The sequence below is a fragment of the Pipra filicauda genome, unplaced genomic scaffold (genome assembly GCF_003945595.2).
Source record: "Pipra filicauda isolate LSUMZ 115617 unplaced genomic scaffold, ASM394559v2 scaffold11_size5308982_pilon, whole genome shotgun sequence".
NCBI lineage: Eukaryota > Metazoa > Chordata > Aves > Passeriformes > Pipridae > Pipra > Pipra filicauda.
Genome location: NW_024103652.1, coordinates 3,917,066 through 3,937,540, shown reverse-complemented (window position 1 = coordinate 3,937,540; position 20,475 = coordinate 3,917,066). Strand labels below are relative to the sequence as shown.

Below are 20,475 nucleotides of genomic sequence, written 5' to 3'. Positions count from 1 at the left end.
TAGCTGCAGTATCACCAAGCTTAAACACACACAGAATAAAAGTATCTCATGTGCCTCTGAAAAGAGGTTGTTGCTGGCAAATGATTGCTAAAAATAGCCCTATGGTAGCCTGCGAGAGCACCTGGAGGTCATTTATGGAAGGAAGCAAAGAATTCCCTTTGCTGAACTCAGTTTCCAGCCGTCACAGTGAGGACAGAACTTTTAAAGTTTAATTTCTGTGTGGTTCTAGCAAAATCCCAACTGCAGACAGCATGGTCCTCACTGGGCTCAATTCCCCTGCTAGACAGAGCAAGACATTGCTTTCCAACTCTCATCCTCCCTTTTTTGCAGAGAAGCAGGTAGGAAGATATTCATTTGTTAATTAAATTTCCCCTGCCAATTTATGTTAAAAAGGGGAAACTGTTTCAAAAAACTCACAAAACTTTCATAACCCTTAACCTATAACAGAAAGAGTTGTATGGCTTTTTTCTAAACATGCCCAAAAGCACCACTGGATTGTCCCAGGCCAAGTGATAAACACTGAAAAAAAGTCCAGGTATGGCACAGCTGGGCTGAAAATTAGGAACATCTGCTCAGAGAAAGCCAGGCATTCTCCTTTTCCTCTAGCTCTTCAATCCTTTCATCTTTGGATTTTCTCATAAGTTCTTGTTCAAAGGGATGCCATCCCATGGGAAAATGACAAAAGGAAAAAAAAGCGCAGACATTATTACTCAGTGAGGTCAGCAATAGTTGCAAGGGAAGAAAAATTCTTCATGGGAATCCCCTACATCTGAGAAGTCAAAGGAAAAATTCACCAGGGAAAAATTCAGTGCTCTCAGCTCTGCAGACAATGTCTTTTATCCATGTCGGAGCCTGCATTTATCCAGTTTTCATTACCCACAGATGGCACAACAGCAGTAAAAAGGAGCAGAGTCACTAGGAATGGGCAGAGAAAGTAATAACAGTCAAAGATGTAATTTCTTTGTTTGTTCCATTATGGATATGTACCCTTTGAAAGAGGCCTATCTAGTCCTGGACTAGAACTGGATGTACAGGAGTGGCTCAGAATTCTCACAGCACTGATCCCACAGCACTGAAACAAAGTGAAAATTTCCACTGCAGAGATGCAAAATCCTCTAAACGCTGAGGCAGCACCTGCACACTTGCAGGTGTTGTGACAGCATAAACGTCCATCATCTGCAATACTACCTCAATCTCTCCAAAAAGTGATAACACCACCCTCCCTCAAGCAGGGCAGATGCAGTAGCAGCCTCAGCATTCTCTGGTGGTATTTGGTTCCCTGAAATTTTAGCATGACTTCGCCACCCTGGGCTGGCTACAAAGCTTATTACTGATCGTTAGATGAGCACTGGTTAATGACTCCTAAGAGTCCCTCTCATCAGACCTCAAAAAGATCCTCACAGGCTCAGGGATCTGCCGTTGTGCAGATAGTGGGAGAGAGGAGCTTCTAAGAGTACTAATGCTTACGGCCTGGGCTTCTGGCCAGAGTCACCTTAGGAAACCTTACTGTGGTCTTGCAGTGTTCGAAGGGAGCCTATAAAAAAGATGGGGACAGGCTTCTTAGCAGGGCCTGTTGCAATAGGACAAGGGATAAGGGTTTTAAATAGGAAGGTCAATTTAGATTAGATATAATTAAATATTAGATATCATTTTTTACAATGAGGGTGGTGAAGGTCACAGGTTGTCACAGGTTGCCCAGAGAGGTGGTGGATGCCTGATACCTGGAAACATTCAAGGTCAGACTGGACTGGGCTCTGAGCAACCTGATACAGCTGAAGATGACCCTGCTGATGGCAGGGGGGTTGGACTAGTGGGCCTTTAGAGAATCCTTCCAACCCAAATTATTCTATTATTTTGTGATTCCACAGCCCCTCTTACCGAACTTATAGAAAGTCGGTGGACGCAGGGTGCAATCAGGGCCGGCAGTGCCCAGCTGGTGAGGGGCGTTCAAGGGGTCCCCAGAGCGTGCAGTGAGACCCCGCAGCGGTGCACACACCCCCTGCCCGCCGGGAAGGGGGCACCTGGAGCCTCAGGACCGGGCAGGGCAGGGAAGGGAAGGGAAATCCCCCCGGGGTGCGGCAGGGAACTACCGACGGGGACGCCGGAGAGGCGAGTACTTCCCCCCTGGAAAAACGCCAAGTTCCCTCTCGCGCCGACATCTTTCCTCCCCTCCCCTCCGACGCCCCTTCTGGGCGGCCCCAGCTGCTCCGCCCTCCCTGCCAGTGCCGGCGGCGCCGAGCAGGACCAGACCCGTCGGTCGGGCTTTGACTGGCTGGAAATTCCCGTCCTCGGCGGCTCCTCCCTCGCAGAAATCCCCTGGCCGCGGTGTATATGCGAGGCGGCGCCGCCACTACCGCTCACTCGCAGCGCCCGCAGCTCCGTCGCCATGATCAGCGCCCGCCGCGCCGCCGAGCCGCCCGCCATGGAGGGCTACGAGCACCCCAAGAAGGACCGTCAGGGCGGGTTCCCGCTCGACGATCGCCACGACAGTGGCTTGGACTCCATGAAGGAGGAGGAGTACCGGCAGCTGGTGAAGGAGCTGGAGGACATACGGCTACAGCCCCGCGAGCCGCCCGCCTGGGCACAGCAGCTGACGGAGGACGGGGACACGTAAGTGGGGGTCGAAACGGGGCAGGGGTGGCTCGCACACGATGGGGGACACGGCACGACCGGGACGGGGCAGGACGTGCTGCCGGCGGGGAGGCGCCGGGCTGGGCCGCGCCGCGGCGGGAGGAAGGGAAGGGAGGGAGGGCGGAAAGTCCCTGGAGTGGCGCCAGGGAGAGGCGGCTCCCGGGCCGCGGAAAGCCCCGGCCGCGCCGAAAGCCCCGGCTTGCGACACCCGCGCGTGACCCTGCCCCGGGCCCGCCGCAGGGATTTGGGGGGGCTAACGTGGCATTAGGGGGTTTTAACGTGTGTCGCTTAATTATTCTTTTTTTTTCCCGTGTAGTTTTCTCCATTTGGCAATTATTCACGAGGAAAAAGCCCTGAGCCTGGAGGTGATCCAACAGGCAGCCGGCGACCGGGCTTTCCTGAACTTCCAGAACAACCTCAACCAGGTACTTTCACCTCCACAGCCCCAAATCCGGATCAGCCCCAGCTACCCCCACACAAGGCCTCTGGGGAATTCCCCCAAAAAAGTCCTTTTAATTTTTTTTTTGTTTGTTTTAATTGATGGAATCAATTGAATCAAAGCCTACTTAAATCAAAGCCTGCATTCGGGAAAGTCCCCAGCTGGCTCCAGCCGGTGTTAGTACAATGCTTCCTCTCCCCTGAAAGAGTGGCATTTAACACCCACATTTTTCAAATATGATGCAATGAATTGCATCCCTCTTTATTGAGATGTTAATGATACACTTCATATAGATGGACTGTTCGGTGTCCAGAGAGCCCTAAGTTCATCACTTCCAGAGGAAAGGGCAGCTATACAATATCTTGGGAAGCAAAAAGAATTGAGTTTATCGAGTGTGCTTTTAGCTGGTGGCACAAATCTCCAAGCGGTGGAGAGGTCTGCTTGTCCAGATGTTGCTGCAAGTTTGCACTGTAATTTACAGGCTGCTTTTCCTCTCTTTCGTGCAGACTCCTCTTCACCTGGCAGTGATAACTGATCAGCCTGAAATTGCTGAGCATCTTCTGAAGGCTGGATGCGACCTGGAAGTCAGGGACTTCCGAGGAAACACCCCCCTGCACATTGCCTGCCAGCAGGGCTCCCTTAGGAGCGTCAGCGTCCTCACGCAGTACTGCCAGCCACACCACCTCCTCGCTGTCCTGCAGGCAACCAACTACAAAGGTACAGGCACACTGCTAAACAGTTTATCTTGATGTGCTGCACTGAGGGTAGGGTTGGTGTCCTGTAGATCTCAAAGATCTCTGGAGAGGTGGAGAAGGATTATTATGACCATTTGAGAGTTGAGGAGCCCTAAGCACACAGCAGTGTGTGACTTCTTTAAAACACCACTGTCTTATAGGCCTCCTCAGTGTCGATTATTGTCTCTCATGGCTTTGAATTTTGCATTTTTAGTGAGTACTTTTGCCATGCTCCTTCTTTTTTTGGTTGTAATAAGTTGCAGTCAAGCACTGGAATAAAACCCCTAAGAAATCTTTTTGAAATCCAACCTCGTTATTCATGCTCACTGGAAGCTGGAAAGCTCTTCCGGAAAACACCCTTTTGCCATGGATGAATTGCAAATTTAGTATCATCCTGGCCTATCATCTTGACTTTTAAGAAATGATGAGGCATTGAGTTAGACTTACTCAGATTTTCCCTTTGTTTGTGTTTTGCAGGACATACGTGTCTTCATTTGGCATCCATTCAAGGATACCTGGCTATTGTCGAGTATCTGCTGTCCTTGGGAGCAGATGTAAATGCACAGGTATGTAATGTGTACCATGACTTTAACTGAGTGGGGCTGTGTAGTCTTAAGAATCAACAGATCTGGCAGCGGCTCTACCTCTCCTAACATGCCAGACCTTATGTTATTTTCACACAGGAGCCGTGCAATGGCAGAACAGCACTACATTTGGCTGTTGATCTGCAGAATTCAGACCTGGTGTCGCTTCTTCTGAAACACGGGGCAGATGTGAACAAAGTGACCTATCAGGGCTATTCCCCCTATCAGCTCACATGGGGAAGAGACAACTCAAGCATACAGGAAAAGCTGAAGCAGCTGACCACAGCTGACCTGCAGATGTTGCCAGAAAGTGAGGATGAGGAGAGCAGTGAATCAGAACCTGAATTCACAGAGGATGAAGTAAGTAACTGTTTGCTTCTTTTCAAGAGAATGGGAAAATCCTGTCTTGTGTAGGTTTTTTTGTTGCTGCTGCTCTGACAACATGCCCCAGTAACCTCTTGCAGTATAACAGGCATGTATAAATAAGGTCATGCTGTCAGCAGTGAGCAAAATGGCAAGTGGGGCAAGCATATAAACAGAGTAAGAATAAAAAGTAAAAAAATAACAGGAGGGAATGGAGGTTAACTTCATGCAACATGGTTCTCTGCACACCATTCTGTGGCTGACAGAGAACCTCATGAGATAAAATTCAAGTTAATGGGCGGTTTCCTCTTCCCCAGCCTTTGTTTTTCTAACATTCTGAGTGCTGTTAAATGGCAAAAGTAACCATTTTGGTGTAAAAACTGTATACACTGCTGAAGTCTGGGCATGCAGAATTTGGCTGTTGTCCCAGAGTGGATACAGTATTTTCAGTAAGATTTTTGCATTAACAGCTTTTGTTTTTTTTCTTGTAGCTTATATATGATGACTGCCTTATTGGAGGACGACAGCTGGCATTTTAAAGCAGAGCTTTCTGTGAAGTGACTATATACCTATGTATAGAAAAAGGACTGACTTTCTTCATTTAAAAAGAAAGTCGCAATGTGGAGAGAAAAAACAGGAAGGAAATACTACACTGCCCAGCAAGGAGAAGGAGCTCATAACTTTAACAAGACAGTTCCAGGATCTGCCCCGTGTTTAAATACAGGAGTGGGATATGTAACATCAGTAGAGATCTGTGATTATTCACGCCACCTGATAAAGAGCCATGTAGCCCATTTTCTCAGCCCTACAAAGGTAACAGACTACACATCCAACCTGCTCATTACAGGGAGCTTGCTTGTGGCATTAAGTACTGCAAGGAACACGTGTACTTTCATGGCAAGGTGGACTCATACCAACACCCCTTCTTCTCAGAGCCTGTGTGTTAATTTGCGTTGGGCTGGTGGCAGTTCCTGGCGTTTCTGACTGACCTCAGGTCGGGGTCAGTGCTCTCAGTGGGGCGTTCCAAGTGGAGGAGTCGGACCAAGGGACTGGTGACCTCCTGGCTCATAAGAGAAAGTAGCAATAATGTTAACTGTGGGCATTGGAAACAGTGTGTTTCACACCATGTGTGTCATAATTGCTACACTTTTTAGCAATTGTATATTGTGTAAATACTGTACATTTTTTGTTTATAATTATTTTGGTACATGTGAGATATGTATTTATTAAAAAAAAGTCAGATTACTGTACCTAGTCTGTGGAATGGTTCATTGCTCACCTCCTTGTCCTGAGATCATGGGAACCTGCCTGGTTTGCTTTTTAAGAAACATTTACCACCTAGTAGACCAATGGGGTCACGGTCTCAGGGGTTTTAGGTAGTTCACCTCAGCAGTGATAAGACATCTGAGCAGCTTGCAGCTCTCAGCCCTTCTGCTGCAGCTAATTTTGGAGGCAGACGTAGGTGTTGTTTCCTGCACCCATTGCAGCAGGCGGGCTGTGGGGCCGGGATTCCCCCTCTGTCACCCAGCACCAGGCTCCCCGCCCACTAGAGCGGGGTTTTTTAGGCTGTTTGTGGCAGCACCTGACCACTTCTGCCCTCATAGCACCTTTTGTTCCAGCTCCAGTACTTGGCAGTTTTTTCCAGGAGGCTGGAGGTTTGCAGCACAACCCTGTGTCTGCTCACCTCTTGTTTATCTCCTGGCCCAGTTCCAGCTGGAACTCTGACACCTTTGGAATTTCCGAAGGGGATTTCCATGGGAAGAGGGAACACTCCCAGGGTGTTTCCACCCCTGAAATTCAGGTAGGGGGCCTCCCAGCTTCCCCACTGCAGGAGCTACAGCTATTCTTGTCCAATTCATAGCAGTAAAGGATGTGGCTTTAATCCCCTTAAGTTATTCCTCAGGTTTCTCTCCAGCATTCAGGGAAACAGAGTCACTTTGTTCAAGTCCTTTCCTACACTTCATTTTCTGCTGGCAGCACATCACAGCACAGGAGTACTTTCAGACACAAATTTTAGCCTGTTGCGTGTCGGGGTAAAGGATGAGCTGTGTGAGGGGTGACCATGCCCTGTTTCTTCTGTGCTGTACCCCGTGGATGGGAACAGGGAGCAGCAATGCTGCTGACGCAGGCTGGAGTTCTGCCAAGTATGTTGGCCAGGGGACTTATGTGCTGCTGGCACCTGGCCTAGCTCAGGCTGCTGGAGAATGCCATGGCCCCGGGTTGCACAGGAACACCCATTCCTTTTTCTACCCTGCTCTTCGCAAGGGGTTTCTGACACATGACCTGCTCTAAGGAGGGCTCACTGGTATGAGGAAGAACCCCACAGCTGGCTGGGTGCTTCCTAATTTGCATGGGAGCCAAAGGCCATTGTGGAAAGTTTTATATAAAATTGTCATCCTGAGTCATTTTTATTTCCCTTCCCCTCTAATTGCATAAGCGTAACCCAGGTGTATGTGCTGAAAGTTCCTTCTGGCAGACGGCCACATCTGCATTGCAAACCTGCAAAGTTTTCCAGGTGCGGGGCGGGGTGAGAATCTGCCAAAACCCCTTCTTGTTGCGAACTCACCCTACACTCTGACCAACCACTAAATCTGAGCTGGGAGTAGAGATTGAGGGGGTTTGTTCACTTGCTGCTACAGCAAAGAATCTCAAGTGATTCCATGTCTGGAAGTAGAAACAGCAATGCTCCACTCAGTTTCCCATTTCAAGATGGGCTGGAAATGCTGTCAAGGTCCTGCAGAGGCATTCACCAGCTACAGCCATCAGTGCTCTGAAAGTGCTTGGGTACACGGCTGGACCTGCTATGCAAATACTTAAATAGATACCATCTGAATGCAAATACTTCTCATTTGAACGCCAGAGGGACGGAGAAAAATGCAGTTATCAGTAGTACCAGGCTGGTCTAGTAGTTTCAGAGGCAGTGGTACGTTCTCTGCTGTCCATTGCAATATTTACACAAACAGTATCTAGGAAGGCACTGCTATAATCTTGCAAGAATTCTGCAATGACTTAATAAATTAAATAAATGTTTTACTGTACGAGGAAGTTCTGCAGCTAAACAAATCATTGCCCAAATACCACATGCTGGGTTTGCTACTGTTTGCCTCCACCAGTCATGCAAAAGTAACCATGTAACATATGCAGAGGAACCACAGGTAAAGCAAGTAGGATGGAGATTAATGTGAGAATATGTGTTTGTTAGCAAAATAAGCTGGGGCATGTTGTGTATTTGTGCGTTGCTAATGCGAGTTACTCAGTGCAGAGCTTTACCTGTTCACTTCATTATATAGCAAGATTGTCCACTGTAGGACAGTCCTGCACCCCTAGTTTCGAACATGTGCTCTTAATGGCTGCATGTCCACTGTCTCTGCCCTTTCCACACCTATACCTTTAGAAAGATCTCCTGAGAGTGTTTCTGGTGATAATCTGCCTTCATGAGGTCTTCTCAGCATTCTGGCAGATATGTTGCATGGTCCCATTTGTTGGGCATGGAGCAAGAACTCCATATGCGTTTATTCTTCCAGCATCACTTTTTCCTTATTCAGACAGTACAGCTGCTTTTGCAGAGCACATTAGCTTGTTCTTGCTTCTACTGCCAGTGCCTCCCCATACTGGTCCAATGTTCTCTCACAAGCACCTTTTCCAACTGCCTTGTGTGTGTCTGCAAGCTTCAAGAGCAGCCATGCTGCTGTAGATCAAGGTCCTGTGAAGTTCAGATTTAGTTTTATAACTGACATGCCTGTGTCCTCTGCTCTTACTGCCCTTGGCACTCATATCTGCCTCTGCTTGTTCTTTTTTCCTTTCCTCCCTTTCCGCAGGTCCCCCCTCCCTCTTCACCTGCAACACCAGTCATTCACCTGTCATTACACAGCATGAGGTTACATTTTTTTTTCCCCAGCCTTTCTCTGCTGCCCATTCTTGTAAATCTCTGAAAATCCTGCAAGGATATTCCCATACTTCCTTATACTGCACACAAAGAACAGAACTCCCCATTTCCTCCCACACCCTCCTCTTCCTGCTTTCATTCCAGCTCGCTGCAGACCTTTCTCACCATAATCACAAGCAAGAGGCCACCTTCAGTCTCTGCTCTCCTGCCTTTCACCCTTCTTAGCATCAGTCCCAGACTTCTCAAGAACCTTATGGTGGTGACAGATAAAATAGAGATCTCCAGGGAGGTGACACTGGACAGCAGAGCCCAAGGCCTGATTTTTCCCCCAGTAATTTGGAACCCCTCTCTTCCATTCACTGCAGCTTTGTAAAGTGTAAAAAGCAAGCGCAAAAGGCAACCCTGCACCTGGAGACACGCACAGGGAAGCTGCTTTCTCCCACTGGCTACAGCATCAGCATGACCTGTACAGTCATGAGCAGAAACCTTTCACCATCCTCCCCATCTGCTTGTTCTGCTGCTCTTAGGTTATGTTCCTCCTTGCACACACTTTGGTCCGTGTGACCTGTTTGACACATGGATGTAGGTGTCTCCGCTCCCTCAACAAAGAGAGGTGGGATGGGCAGCCCAAGGAGCTGACTGCCTGTCTGATTGCTGATGGGCTTGGACATCACAAGGGGCCACAGTCCAAACTTAGAGGCCTTAACTTTTACTGCCTTCCTCCTCCTCTTTCAGCCTTTTGACATTAGGAAGGGGCTCTCTATTTGAGTACTTAGCGTTTTACACCGCAAGAGAAACTATAGATCCAGGCAGGGGCCAACAGACAGTGTTAACCAACCACATGTCCTGCACCAGCTCTGGTGGACACACGTACCTGCCTGCCCCAGCAGGACTTGATGCAGAAGAAGGCAGTAAGGCCACCAGGCCACCAGAATGGCAGCCCCGCTGCTGCTGGCTTTGCTTCACAGCTTTGCTTCACAGCTTCAGTTCAGATCCGGATGAGCAAGATGGTTGAGTGAGGAAAGAAAAAAGTGAAACCAGCAACAAAACCCAAGGGAAGACACCATGATCTCCAAGGATGAGGACAAGTGGCATTTGTGACTTGTTTTAATGGGAAATTTTCAATGGTGGTGGACTCTGGGCCAGGCAGAGGCCCAGCACAGATAGTTTTTCTGTAGAAAATGAGCTTTGAAAATAATGAAGCATCTGGTTGTTCCTTGAAGAAAGAATTGCAAAACAGAGTGCAGAGGTGGCAGAGAAGAATCTCTCCCTGGACGAAAGGCTGCCCTCACTTCAGGTGACAGGAGGAAGGGATTTTTCCAGAATTTCTGTGCTCCCAGCTCCAGTGCTTTGCTGGAGAATGAGAACTGCACAGTATCCCAAGGGATGAGTGAGCAGGAAGGCCCTGTCCCCTCATGCCAGTCAGAACAGCACATGCCACCAGACAGCCTCAGCAACTGCCTGTCACAGCTCTGGCATTGTTCACCTCCCTGTCCCTTCAGATAGCTCTCTGAAGCATTGTCAAGACCAAAAGGCTCCCTTTAAATGCTGACACATTTATCAGGCCATAATGCAAGAAGTCCAGAGAGGTTGAAACAGGAACTCGCTCTGACACCCTGGAGGTTTGACTGCCTGCCCTCACCTTGCTCCAGCCCTCAAATTTTCCCAGGACTGTCTCCTTGTTCAATTTTCCAAACAGGACTTTCCAGTCCTGTCAGAAGTGAGCTGGGGTTTTCCCTGCTCACTCCTTTCTGCAGTTTCACCCTATTACAGCTGCCATGAGCCATGGCACCAAGCTACATTGCCTCTCCAGCTGCAGGAATGCAGCCTCCTGTTGTCCACTACCAGCCCCAGGGGCTCCCTTGCTCTGAGGAACAGGCCTGCACTCCTTTAATTTAAATCCTTTTTCCATTTGCAGTTTTAGCTAATTCAGGTTACTTTTCCTGTGCATCTTTCAAGGTAAAATTTTCATCCCTCCAGCTGAAAGCAAAATGTAAGCAAATGTATGCTTCAAGAAAGAGCCTTAAAACACAAATATTTTTAACATACATGCAGCCCTTGAAGGGCACTCAGCTACAATCAGAGTGCAACACTTAGCATGGTTAATTATTGCCCCTGGGTTTCAGTAGCTTGAAGGAGGGAATTTCCCAAGGCCCTACAGAAGGTCTCTGTGAATGCTGCTGCTCCGTTTCAGCGACGCTCTTTGTTCTCACTGGGGAGTGCCCAGGGGTCAAGTGAGAGGCAGCTTCCGCGGAGGAGGATGGACCAGTGTTAATAGAGAGCCGGTCCGTGGGGTTTTCTCCTGCAGTGTGGGAGGACCCGTGCTGTGTTGCGTGGGAAAAGGACACACTATGTGTCAATCAAAGCTCTGAAAGTACTGAGCTGAGAAGGACTAAGAGTCTGTAAGGATGCTTGTCCAGCCTGTGCAGCACACAGAATGAAACCACTCTCTTCTTTCAATTTTTTTGAAGTGGATGGGTTTCCATTCCAGCATGCGTCAAGGCTGGTGTTTCTGGATTTCATCCAAAAACTTAGATCTGACCCCTGGAAGCAGCTTCTCTGAGAAGTTTTGCCCCGGCAAACAAACAAACTAGCTGTGAGGAGGCTCCTTACTCCGGGCTGTGCCAAGCATAGCTTGGGGAAAACAATCCCAAGGAGAGGGATTCAAACCACTTACTGACCCTCAACCACACTTGACCTCCATCTCCTCTCTAACAGCCTATGAAGTAGGCTGTTGAAGTAAAAAAAAAATTAGCGAAACATCCAACCTCTTCTGTTTGTCCATCCATCCTAGACCTCTCCATGCTCCCATCCCTGCAGCCTTGACCTCTGGCAAGCTGAAATGTCTGGTGCTGAATGGCTGGACTACCCCACCATAGCAAGGGAAAGCTCTCAAACCACCATGTCTCCTGCCTTGACCATCACTCTTGCAGGACAGCATTCAAATCTGTGTAAACTGAAATAATGAGGTGGAAACAGGGTTAACTCTACAGTGGTGTGGGAGGCTGGCAGGCTTCAGCTGCAGTTGGCCAGGTTCAAACAGAACAAGGGCATGTTCAGCAACTGAAATGGCAAGAAGGCAGCAGTGCCACCAGGATGCAAAAGCTAGGTGGGACACCAGCAGCAGCAGCCAAGGGTCCAGTAGGTTCCATAGGTCCACTGCTGAGGTTATCTCACCCCTTTCACAGCCCAGCCATAGCACTTTTCAAACAGAAATGCTTAAGCTTTCCCCACAGCATCCTCTCTCCTCTGTTGTGATAGACTGAAATGCTGTTAATGTCTTAAACATTGTCAAAATCATAGAAAGATTTTTGTCAAACTGAAAAGAAGCAACTGCCTCTCTGGGGCCATCGAAGCACCCCCCCTCTTGAATATGCTTCTAGACTGGAATTTGGACTGTGACAGGAACTTGAGATAAGACTCAGGTCTGAGGAAAAGTAAACAAGGCTCAGGGAAGGAGAATATATCTGTGTTAAGAATCAGCTCTAGCTGGGCTCGGTGGGTGGTGGAGGAGGGGGGGTTTGGATGTGTGATGGTGAAATCTCTCCACACCAAACAGGAGGAGTAACCCCCCCTCCAGAAAGACCATGTACACATGGGACATTCCCATGAGAGGCAGCTGAGAAGGGGTCATAAACCATCAAAGACCCTCAAAACCCCCTTCAGACTCATTCCTTAGGCCTTCCACCACCAGGGGACTGCACATGATCCAACTGATGCAACAAATCCAGAGCCTGTCACAAGAGATTGCAAAGCTTCACCCCCCAGGGGAGATGCCAGGCATCTCCTGAACATGTATTAATCCACTGGACTCTATGTTTTGTGGGACCCTCACCACCAAGAAGACCAGGGACAGACCCCAACAGGACCCAGGGACACCTCTGGATTCCACGGTGTGGTGATACATTTTCTATTTAGTCTCTCTCTGTCACTCTTTCCTTCCCCCCTCCCGCCCCTCCTTTTCCCTATTTCTTTTTCTCTCTCTCTCTGCCTCACATTTACTGTTAAATAAAATCCATACTATTGACTTTGGCACATGGTCTTGTTTGCACCTTAATTTGAGCAGAGGTATTTCTAATAATTTTAACAACTAAACCATAACACTCAGTCTCTACACCACAGGAAGGGAGGAAAGCAGGTCCAGGGAAGGTAAGGACTTCAGGATATGTGCCTTCTCTCCCTGGGTTATGGCACACAAAGCCAGTTTCTCTTCTCCATGCAGCTGACTGCCAAGGTGATCCAACCACCCACTTCCCTCCATGAGCAACTCCTTTATCTGAGATGGTCGTAGAGTAAGGAACCGATAACTCTGTTTCATTTTCCAGAGAAGTCCAGGCAAAGGAGAAAAGGGAAACTGTGCAGTTTACTCAGGAGTTGGTTTTCTTCCATGAGCAGTTCCAGGCACTTGGTGGCATGATCAAGCAAGCCTTCCTAGGCATGGTGCTCTGAGAAGCCTCTCTCTAAAAACAGCTGTACTGAGGGGCAGAAGACAAAAGGAGAGAGCTGCATCCATGCACTGCACAAAAATAGAACATCTCTTTAGAGCACATGGCAGCTCCATGCCACAAGTAAGACCGCAGATATTTCTCCCAAAGATGTGTATGTATGTGTAAAACATGTGAGCTCAACTGCATTGCAGTATCCTGGGAATGAGTGCCAATATCTCCACATTTTCTGCTTCAAATTTAAGAACAAGTAGAATAATTCAGAGTAGCCATTTTTTTCCCATTTTGCAAAGGAAATATTTTGCTGTTCTTTATTTTAGTTAGAAACAATGCATTTTTTAAAAAATTCATATGATTAAAATCATATTGAGGATTTCCCAACTGAAAGAGATTACTTCTTTAGACTCAGAAAAAAAGAATTTATGTAGTTTTTTTTCTTACCCATTGGAAACTTCAGGTGTCTGTTTTCTCACTCACCCAAAAAATGTTTTCTCCTAAATGTTTGTGATTGTGACATAGCAGAATTTTCTCTTCCACTCTTCTCCTGAGTCATGTGAACTGGGCATACCTCCATCCTGGGGCTTACCATGCCATCTCTGAAAAGCCAATCCTCTAATTTGTATCCAATTACCATCTATATAATAGCTATTAAACTCCTCATGCTTGGGTAGGGGCAGGACTTCATTTCTCCTTAGAGCTAGCAGCCTTCCATCAGGTCTGCTTGTCTGTCTCTCACCCTCACATCATCCAGCCCCCTTCACACATGTACACCCTATTCCCTCTAGCCTCTATTCCATATTTTGGCTGCTCTAAATATGCCCTGGTATCGTAAGCACATTCACCATGAAACACCTCCACACATGGCTTCTCAACATTGCCATAAGAAAAATGTTATCTCTGCAGCTATTCTGCTTCACTGAATTTACAGCTGGGCCCTTGAATGTTGTCAATAGAAATTGTATGTTCCTTGTAAGCACAGGATACAGGCAGCTCCGTGTAGACATTAATCATTTTGCTTAATGGCACATGAAATATCATTTTCACCTCCAATCCCCAGAGGTTCTGAGTCCTGTCTCTGGGGACATCAAGCAAATAACTTGGGAGCAGCCTCCCCCTAGGCGGTGGCCAGGCTCCTGCCTGAGCTGAGGTGCACAGGTGAATGTGGCATCAGTGAAGATGCTGATGCTGCACAGGGTGCTGGCAATGGCACAAATAATCCTGCCTCTTGGTTTCCCCTCCTTCCCCCATGCCTGCCTATTGGTGCTGCAGGGAGATGGAGAGCATTTGCCCCAGGCTGGGTGTGACCCTGGCCCAGTCAGAGGTGAAGAAGGATGCACACTGTTGTGGCCCATCACGAAGGGGCCTTTTCAGGGTCAACTAAAAAGCAAGTGTGCCCTAATGACAGGAAGGAATTTTTTATCATGTTTCATCATTACTTAGCCCAAAGAGCAGTTCTGTGACACATGCAAAGCAGTTGCTGTTTGCTTCTGGTGGCACATCAGTCCCCATCCAGAGCTGGTCACTGGGTACAAGTGCTCCTGACATCAGAGCCTGTAGTCAGAGCAGAAAGTGTCCTCATCACTGAAACACTCCAGTGCCTGGCACTCTAAGCCCTATCCCATTAGCTGTCAAGGACCAGCTTCAGTAAACCACAGTAGGAAGTAAAAGACAAGATGTGTGAGATCACTGAAATGTGCAGAGCATGGTCTCACTTAACCTCATTAGTCTGTCACCAGAGTGTGGAAATCCAGAGTTTATGGCACAAAGCACCTATAGTGGATGTAAACAGTCATGACATTCAGAAGAAAGCAAGCCTTAAAATGAGAGCAAGCACTGCAAAATGTCCCCCTTTAAAGGGTTAAAGCAGGGAGGCATCTTCTGCTTTTAACCTCCACTGAATGGAGCAGCTCACCTCCTCTGAACTGAGCCTCCAGGAGCTATTCGGAAAGGAAAGTTCAAGCTGGTGCAGAGTGATGGAGCTGCTTTGCATGGGATTGCATTTTACCTTTTTTTATGAAGCAGTGGTGAGAAAAAGAGGCAGTGGTGATACATGCAAATATCTGTAAGGCATCAAGGCTTCAGCAGGGAACCCTGTGGTCCCTTAGTTGCATGGTTGTGACTTATGATTGATGTGGATCTTGCTGCAGTGACTGACTGCTCTCCTGGCTGTGAAGTAAGGGTCTTTATCCCATCAATACCAGTTGGGGTTTTTTGACTCCTACTCAGACAGGATTGAAATACGTACTGAAGATCTGCCCTTAAAAGTGAGAGCTCAACACACATGGTTGCTTTACGAGAAATGTAGAAGAAAGAGGAAATTGTTTGAAGTATATGCATGTGGTATGAGCTGCATCAAGTTGCAGATAGGATGAGTCTTCTCATATGTAGTGCAGCAGCTACACTGGTGTCTCTCTCTCTTACAGCTGCCAGCTAAATTATTTCCTGTAGAACTGTGATCATACACCTAATGAACTTGCTCCTGTATAAACCCAGAGCATCTCCCTTTTGCTGACTGGCAATCTGCTGGGTCCTCTGTCCATACACACACCTCACAGATCTCATGTGCAATGTCAGATACACTACTGGCACAGTTTTGAGAGTCCTCCACGAGAGCTGTGTTCTTCCAGCAACTGTCAACTGGGGCTGCAGATGTTCTGAGAGAAAACTCTCTGCTAGAAGCCAGGAGAGAACAGGCTGATCAATACTAAAGGAATGAGGGAGAGTGAAAGAAATGCTTTTGCTAGTGAACAGCCAGTATTTAAAATTAGGAATTGCAATAACAACAGTGAGTCTGACCGAATGTGGTGTTAGCCTCTCAAAGCACTCATAGTACAAATGCTCAAAGTTCTCAATGGGAAAACTGAGGCACAGATAGCCAGCAGTTTATGCTGCAGCATATGAGGGCTCAGCCTGCTCCTTAACAGCACTGAGAACAACAAGAAAGTAAAACATCACCTCTCCTTAAAAGCAGTTTCTAGTAACAAGTGGCACTAACTGGCAAAGGCCAGGTCTGGCTCCATCTCTGCTGTTCATCATGTGTGTGACTGGGGCAAAGCCACTGCTCTTCTGCTCCTCACCCAGGCAGGCTACATGTACACCTTAGGGCACCACAAACCAGCAGACACAAAATGTTGCTGTAGGACATGGAGTCATAGCCTGCACCAAGCGTCTGGCCCACAGCTTCTTTGCCCCAGCTTAGGGCTGTAAACTTCCCAGGGCAGGGAATGCCTTTAAATAGGTGTTTGCAGAGCTTCCTGGAGCATATGGGCTGCCAGTTCTCTCCTCTGCAGACCCACAAGGAACATGAAATGGTGAAGCCAACAGCTACAGTGTTAAAGCAGCTGCAAACATACCCGCTTTGATGTCTGCTGGGACAGGCAAGATTTGGGCTGTCATCTGTGCATTGGGCCTCCCTCGGGTGCTGTAGGCTCTACTAAATTAGCAGACTTCTGCCAGTGGTGTGAAATAAGGTAAGGTAAAAGGCTGTGGACTCCAGTAACCGGAGCTATGCAGAAATTCAGGAGGATTTCTTGCCGCGCAGGGGCCCTGCAGTGTGACAGGTTTCACCTTTGCTCAGCTATGCTGCCAGAGGCACCCTATGCAAATGCTGTTCTCTAAGCTTTCCCGCATGGGACTTTCAAATGGTTCATGCTTGTCAGAAAAAAATGCATAGGATCAGATTTTCCTATGGCACCCCAAGTAATTTTATTAATCACCGGGAACAATATCAAACATCTTTCAACATTGAGAAATTCCACTTAATCACAGTCTGCCCTGCTACGACCTTCTCAGCATCAGATGGAGAAAGAAATGATGCAGCAAGAACCTTAGTCACACTAATACTGCTTTAAGGCTGAGCTGGGGAATGGGATGTGAATCATCTTTGATTTCTTACTTCTAAGGGAAGTTCAGAAGATGACTGCTGCTCTGAGATTAAAACACATAAACCAGTGACAGGTTTTCTTTCCACCTCAGGTCCCTGCTGTGTGCTCCTTCCCTGCACTTAGCTGTATCTACTGAAAAAGCCCATCTCTCTTTCAAGTTACTCCTTGGAGATGTGTTTACCACATCTTAGCAAGTGCAGAGCCACACAGAGCTGTTTTCCAGGGCCAGCTGGCAGAGTGAATTGTAGGGTATTTTCTGGACAATCCAGTTGCTCCTTACAGAGAACCTCTCTTTGTGTACAGATGCATAAGGGCAGTGGGATGTGATGTCAAAAGATAAAAGACCAGCTCCTTGGAAAGGTGTAAGCATGGCAGTGATAGGCATTGCATCACCTCATTTTTGTGTGCCTGCCAGCTTGCAGGAGTCCACTGAGCACATCTGGTGCCCAGAACATGGAGCAAGGGGATGCCTACACAAGCAAAGGGGAATGTCAAGGTCAGAGGTACACATCCAGCCTCAGGTTGGCCAGCATGGAGGGAAGGAAGTGACTCAGGATCAGAGGTCATGACACAGTTGTTCTGTGAAAAATGTTCTCCATGGCCTCTGCTTTAGCCCCCTTGACCTGAGGCATGCAGAAAGGAGTGCACCCCGTGACAGCATGGGGCTCTGCAGACTGTCCCTCTCCCAGGGGTAACTGAGAAAGGCTTGTTCCAAGGCACTATAATATGGGTAGCAGAAACCCTTGCTGCATAGGACAGAGGGCAGGGGGAAACAGCTAGAATATTTCGCCCCTCTCTCATCCACTGGAAAATGCATATCCACAGCTCCCCATGGGTACAGCCACTCAGGAAAGGAATAAATATCTTCCTAGAAGAATCCAGCATTTTTACTCTAGATATGGTTTGAGCAAGGCTTACGTAACACTTAGATAAAGAACTGGAGCTGAACTCTAACACTCCCCCCACGGCTTCAGCCTGCTGCTGCCTGACTAAATGTTAAGATGTGGGACAGGCTGCCCAGCACGTCAGTCATGGCTCCCAGCCAAAGCATCCGGGAGCTGCAGCCCTTGCCCCTGCAGCTGGCAGCCAGGCATGCTGCTGTGCCTGCCTCTGCAGGCTGTTCGAAACAGCCGGGTCCAAGTACAAGGCTTGGGTTCTGTGGCCAGGAAAAATACGTGACTTGTTGCAAGCAAGCTGGGTTGTGGTTTGCTGCAAAAAAATGCAGTGCATTGCTAGGGAGAAATCCCAGCAAGCTGCTTGGGCAGGCAGAGGTTGCCCTATTTCTGTTTGGGGTTTCCTGGTCTGAAATAAAGGTTCCTGTGCTGAGAGAAGCTGCATGCATGTGGTAAGCCTGGCTGGTACACACTTGGGAAATCTGGCACCTGAGGGGATAGTCTGCTCCATTCAGCCAGGGCACTTCGGCTGCACTTCTGCTACAAGAGTCCAGGATTTCCAGACATTCAGGTGACTGATGACAGCTGCTGTTTTGCTGGGGTTGCTCAATGTCAGCCCAGGGTAACTGGTGTGCTCAGGGATCTCTTCCACGGAAAAGGTCAGAGGACTTCCCCTACAGATTGTTTGCTAAGGATGCAAACAATGCACTGCCCCTTTGGCCCCTTCCATGTGTCCACACAGATGTGCCCGTAGGCTGTCACTGTTCTTGGCTGGACAGAGCCCTGGTTTGGACAGAAATTTGCCACTAATTCAGCAGTGAGGTCTGCACGTGAAATAGCTTGTCATTAATCTTGGTAGAGCTTTCTTTTTTCTTGCCACAAGTTTGCAGCCTTCCAAACTCAAATGACAAGAAAAGCTGGAAATCCCCCTGTCCCCAGACCTTTCTATCACCTGAATAAAGTCACCTCCCTAAGCCATCAACCTAGTTACTGCTCTTGGAAGGACATCTGTAGGGATACATTCCAGCCACATTGTAAGGCCAGTGCTTGGAGACAGGCATCCACCTAGCCTGCAGTTACCTACAGGAAGACATAGCTTTAGCTGTTTCAATACCAATGCTCTCTTTCTTTCTCCCAGCCCACTACCACCCTAGGGGTTGCCAGCCATGGCCAGTCCTGGCTTGTGACAGCTGCAAGTCTGATCACACAAGTTCCTGTGCAAAGTAGGTTTCTCAGCTCATTGAATTCTTGTGTTTCATTTGGTTAGATTTAACAGCTTGGAGAGGATAAACCAGTCTGTTCCTAGAAGCCTTGCCGCGGGAGCTGGCAGCCTCTATTGGCCACCAGAGATGGCTCTGCAGGAAGGGACTGCCAAAAGTTACACAAGCAGGAAAGCCCCTGGCAGGAGATTTTCCAACAACATCCTCAGCATCCAGGATGTGGTGACAGGTTCCAAGGTCACTCACCTCTATCAGCCCCAGCGTGTTTACCTAGCAGGTGCTGCAGTAGCTGCACGTGCTCTCTGAGCACTTGCACAATGTGACAATCAAAGATGTGCTTGGGGCCATCTGACTCATGTTTGATTATACTTACACTGCAAAACAGAGGCCTCGTCCTCAGAGTTGAGCAAACCCATAATTAATGCCAAAGATGATCAACTTTGGGCACATGTGGAGGCACTGAGGGAGCTGCTCACATTGCCTGTAGTGCTGCGATTGATTTGCCAGCCAGGCTATTGCAAGCTGTGTCAGGGATACTGGGTTACATGAAAAAAACAGCTTGTTGAGCAACAGGCTGAGTTTGACACTTAATAAGACCACCACAGTCACCAGCCCAGAGGTCTTTTCAGTCTGGTGTGTTGTCCAGCCATGACCAACGCTGGAAAGGCTGGGATATAAATAACCTCACTTGGGCTCTTAGGCAACTAGTAGTTCAGGCCTGTGCAAAGAGATGCTTCTGCCCATGCTGGGGACTATCCTAACTACCCAACAGCAGGAGAACTAAGAGCAGTATAATCTGATCCCAACTAGGGTTTATGCTGCAGGGCCTACAGAAATGCATTCTAAAGCGCCACAGTAATACAGCAGTTCTTTCATTTTTCTTTTCACCAGCTTCTCTCCAGTAGCATAGTGCAAATCAGCCTTTGAGCATGGATCCCAAAAGAGATTTTAAGACCCTAAATCAGAATGCTGGTAGGCTGTAAAAGCCTCTATCCAAAGTTGGCATCTGGAAAGGCTGTGCTCAGCAGCTCCATACCTCCTGCAATGTGTACAGCTCACTAGTGGCTTCTCCCTGTTTGGCTTGGAAGCCCTCAAACAGCCAGGGGTCTGCATGGGTGCATGCCTCATCCAAAGACCCCTCAGTGGGCCCACTCAAAAACTCCCACCACCTCCCTTCCTGAGAGGAAGGACTGTTAGATCTTCCCTCCTTCCCAGCCAAGCAACCTAATCCCACACTCTTCCGCACTCTGCTTCTGGCCCTACACCATCACCCTGAAACTCTGGAATTAGGGAAGAAAAGGAGACAGTGTGTCCCTTCTTCTTACTCTTAACTTCTACCTAGGGGTCAGGCCTCATCTTCCATGGAGTGGTACCTGACTGCCCTTGGGCTGAAGGG

The 20,475-nt window shown here is 48.2% G+C and overlaps 1 protein-coding gene across 1 annotated transcript in view; it reads left to right on the top strand.

Annotated features, from left to right (window-relative positions):
• Positions 1-6,001, top strand: part of NFKBIA (NFKB inhibitor alpha) — a 45,106-nt gene extending 39,105 nt beyond the window's left edge. The window contains exons 2-7 of the mRNA XM_027726896.2: positions 1,869-2,610; positions 2,948-3,056; positions 3,577-3,787; positions 4,282-4,370; positions 4,488-4,748; positions 5,243-6,001. Coding sequence (XP_027582697.2) covers positions 1,869-2,610; positions 2,948-3,056; positions 3,577-3,787; positions 4,282-4,370; positions 4,488-4,748; positions 5,243-5,290 — 1,460 coding nt within the window. The 3' untranslated portion in view covers positions 5,291-6,001. The remainder of the gene's footprint in view (positions 1-1,868; positions 2,611-2,947; positions 3,057-3,576; positions 3,788-4,281; positions 4,371-4,487; positions 4,749-5,242) is intronic.
• The last annotated feature ends 14,474 nt before the right edge of the window (positions 6,002-20,475 follow it).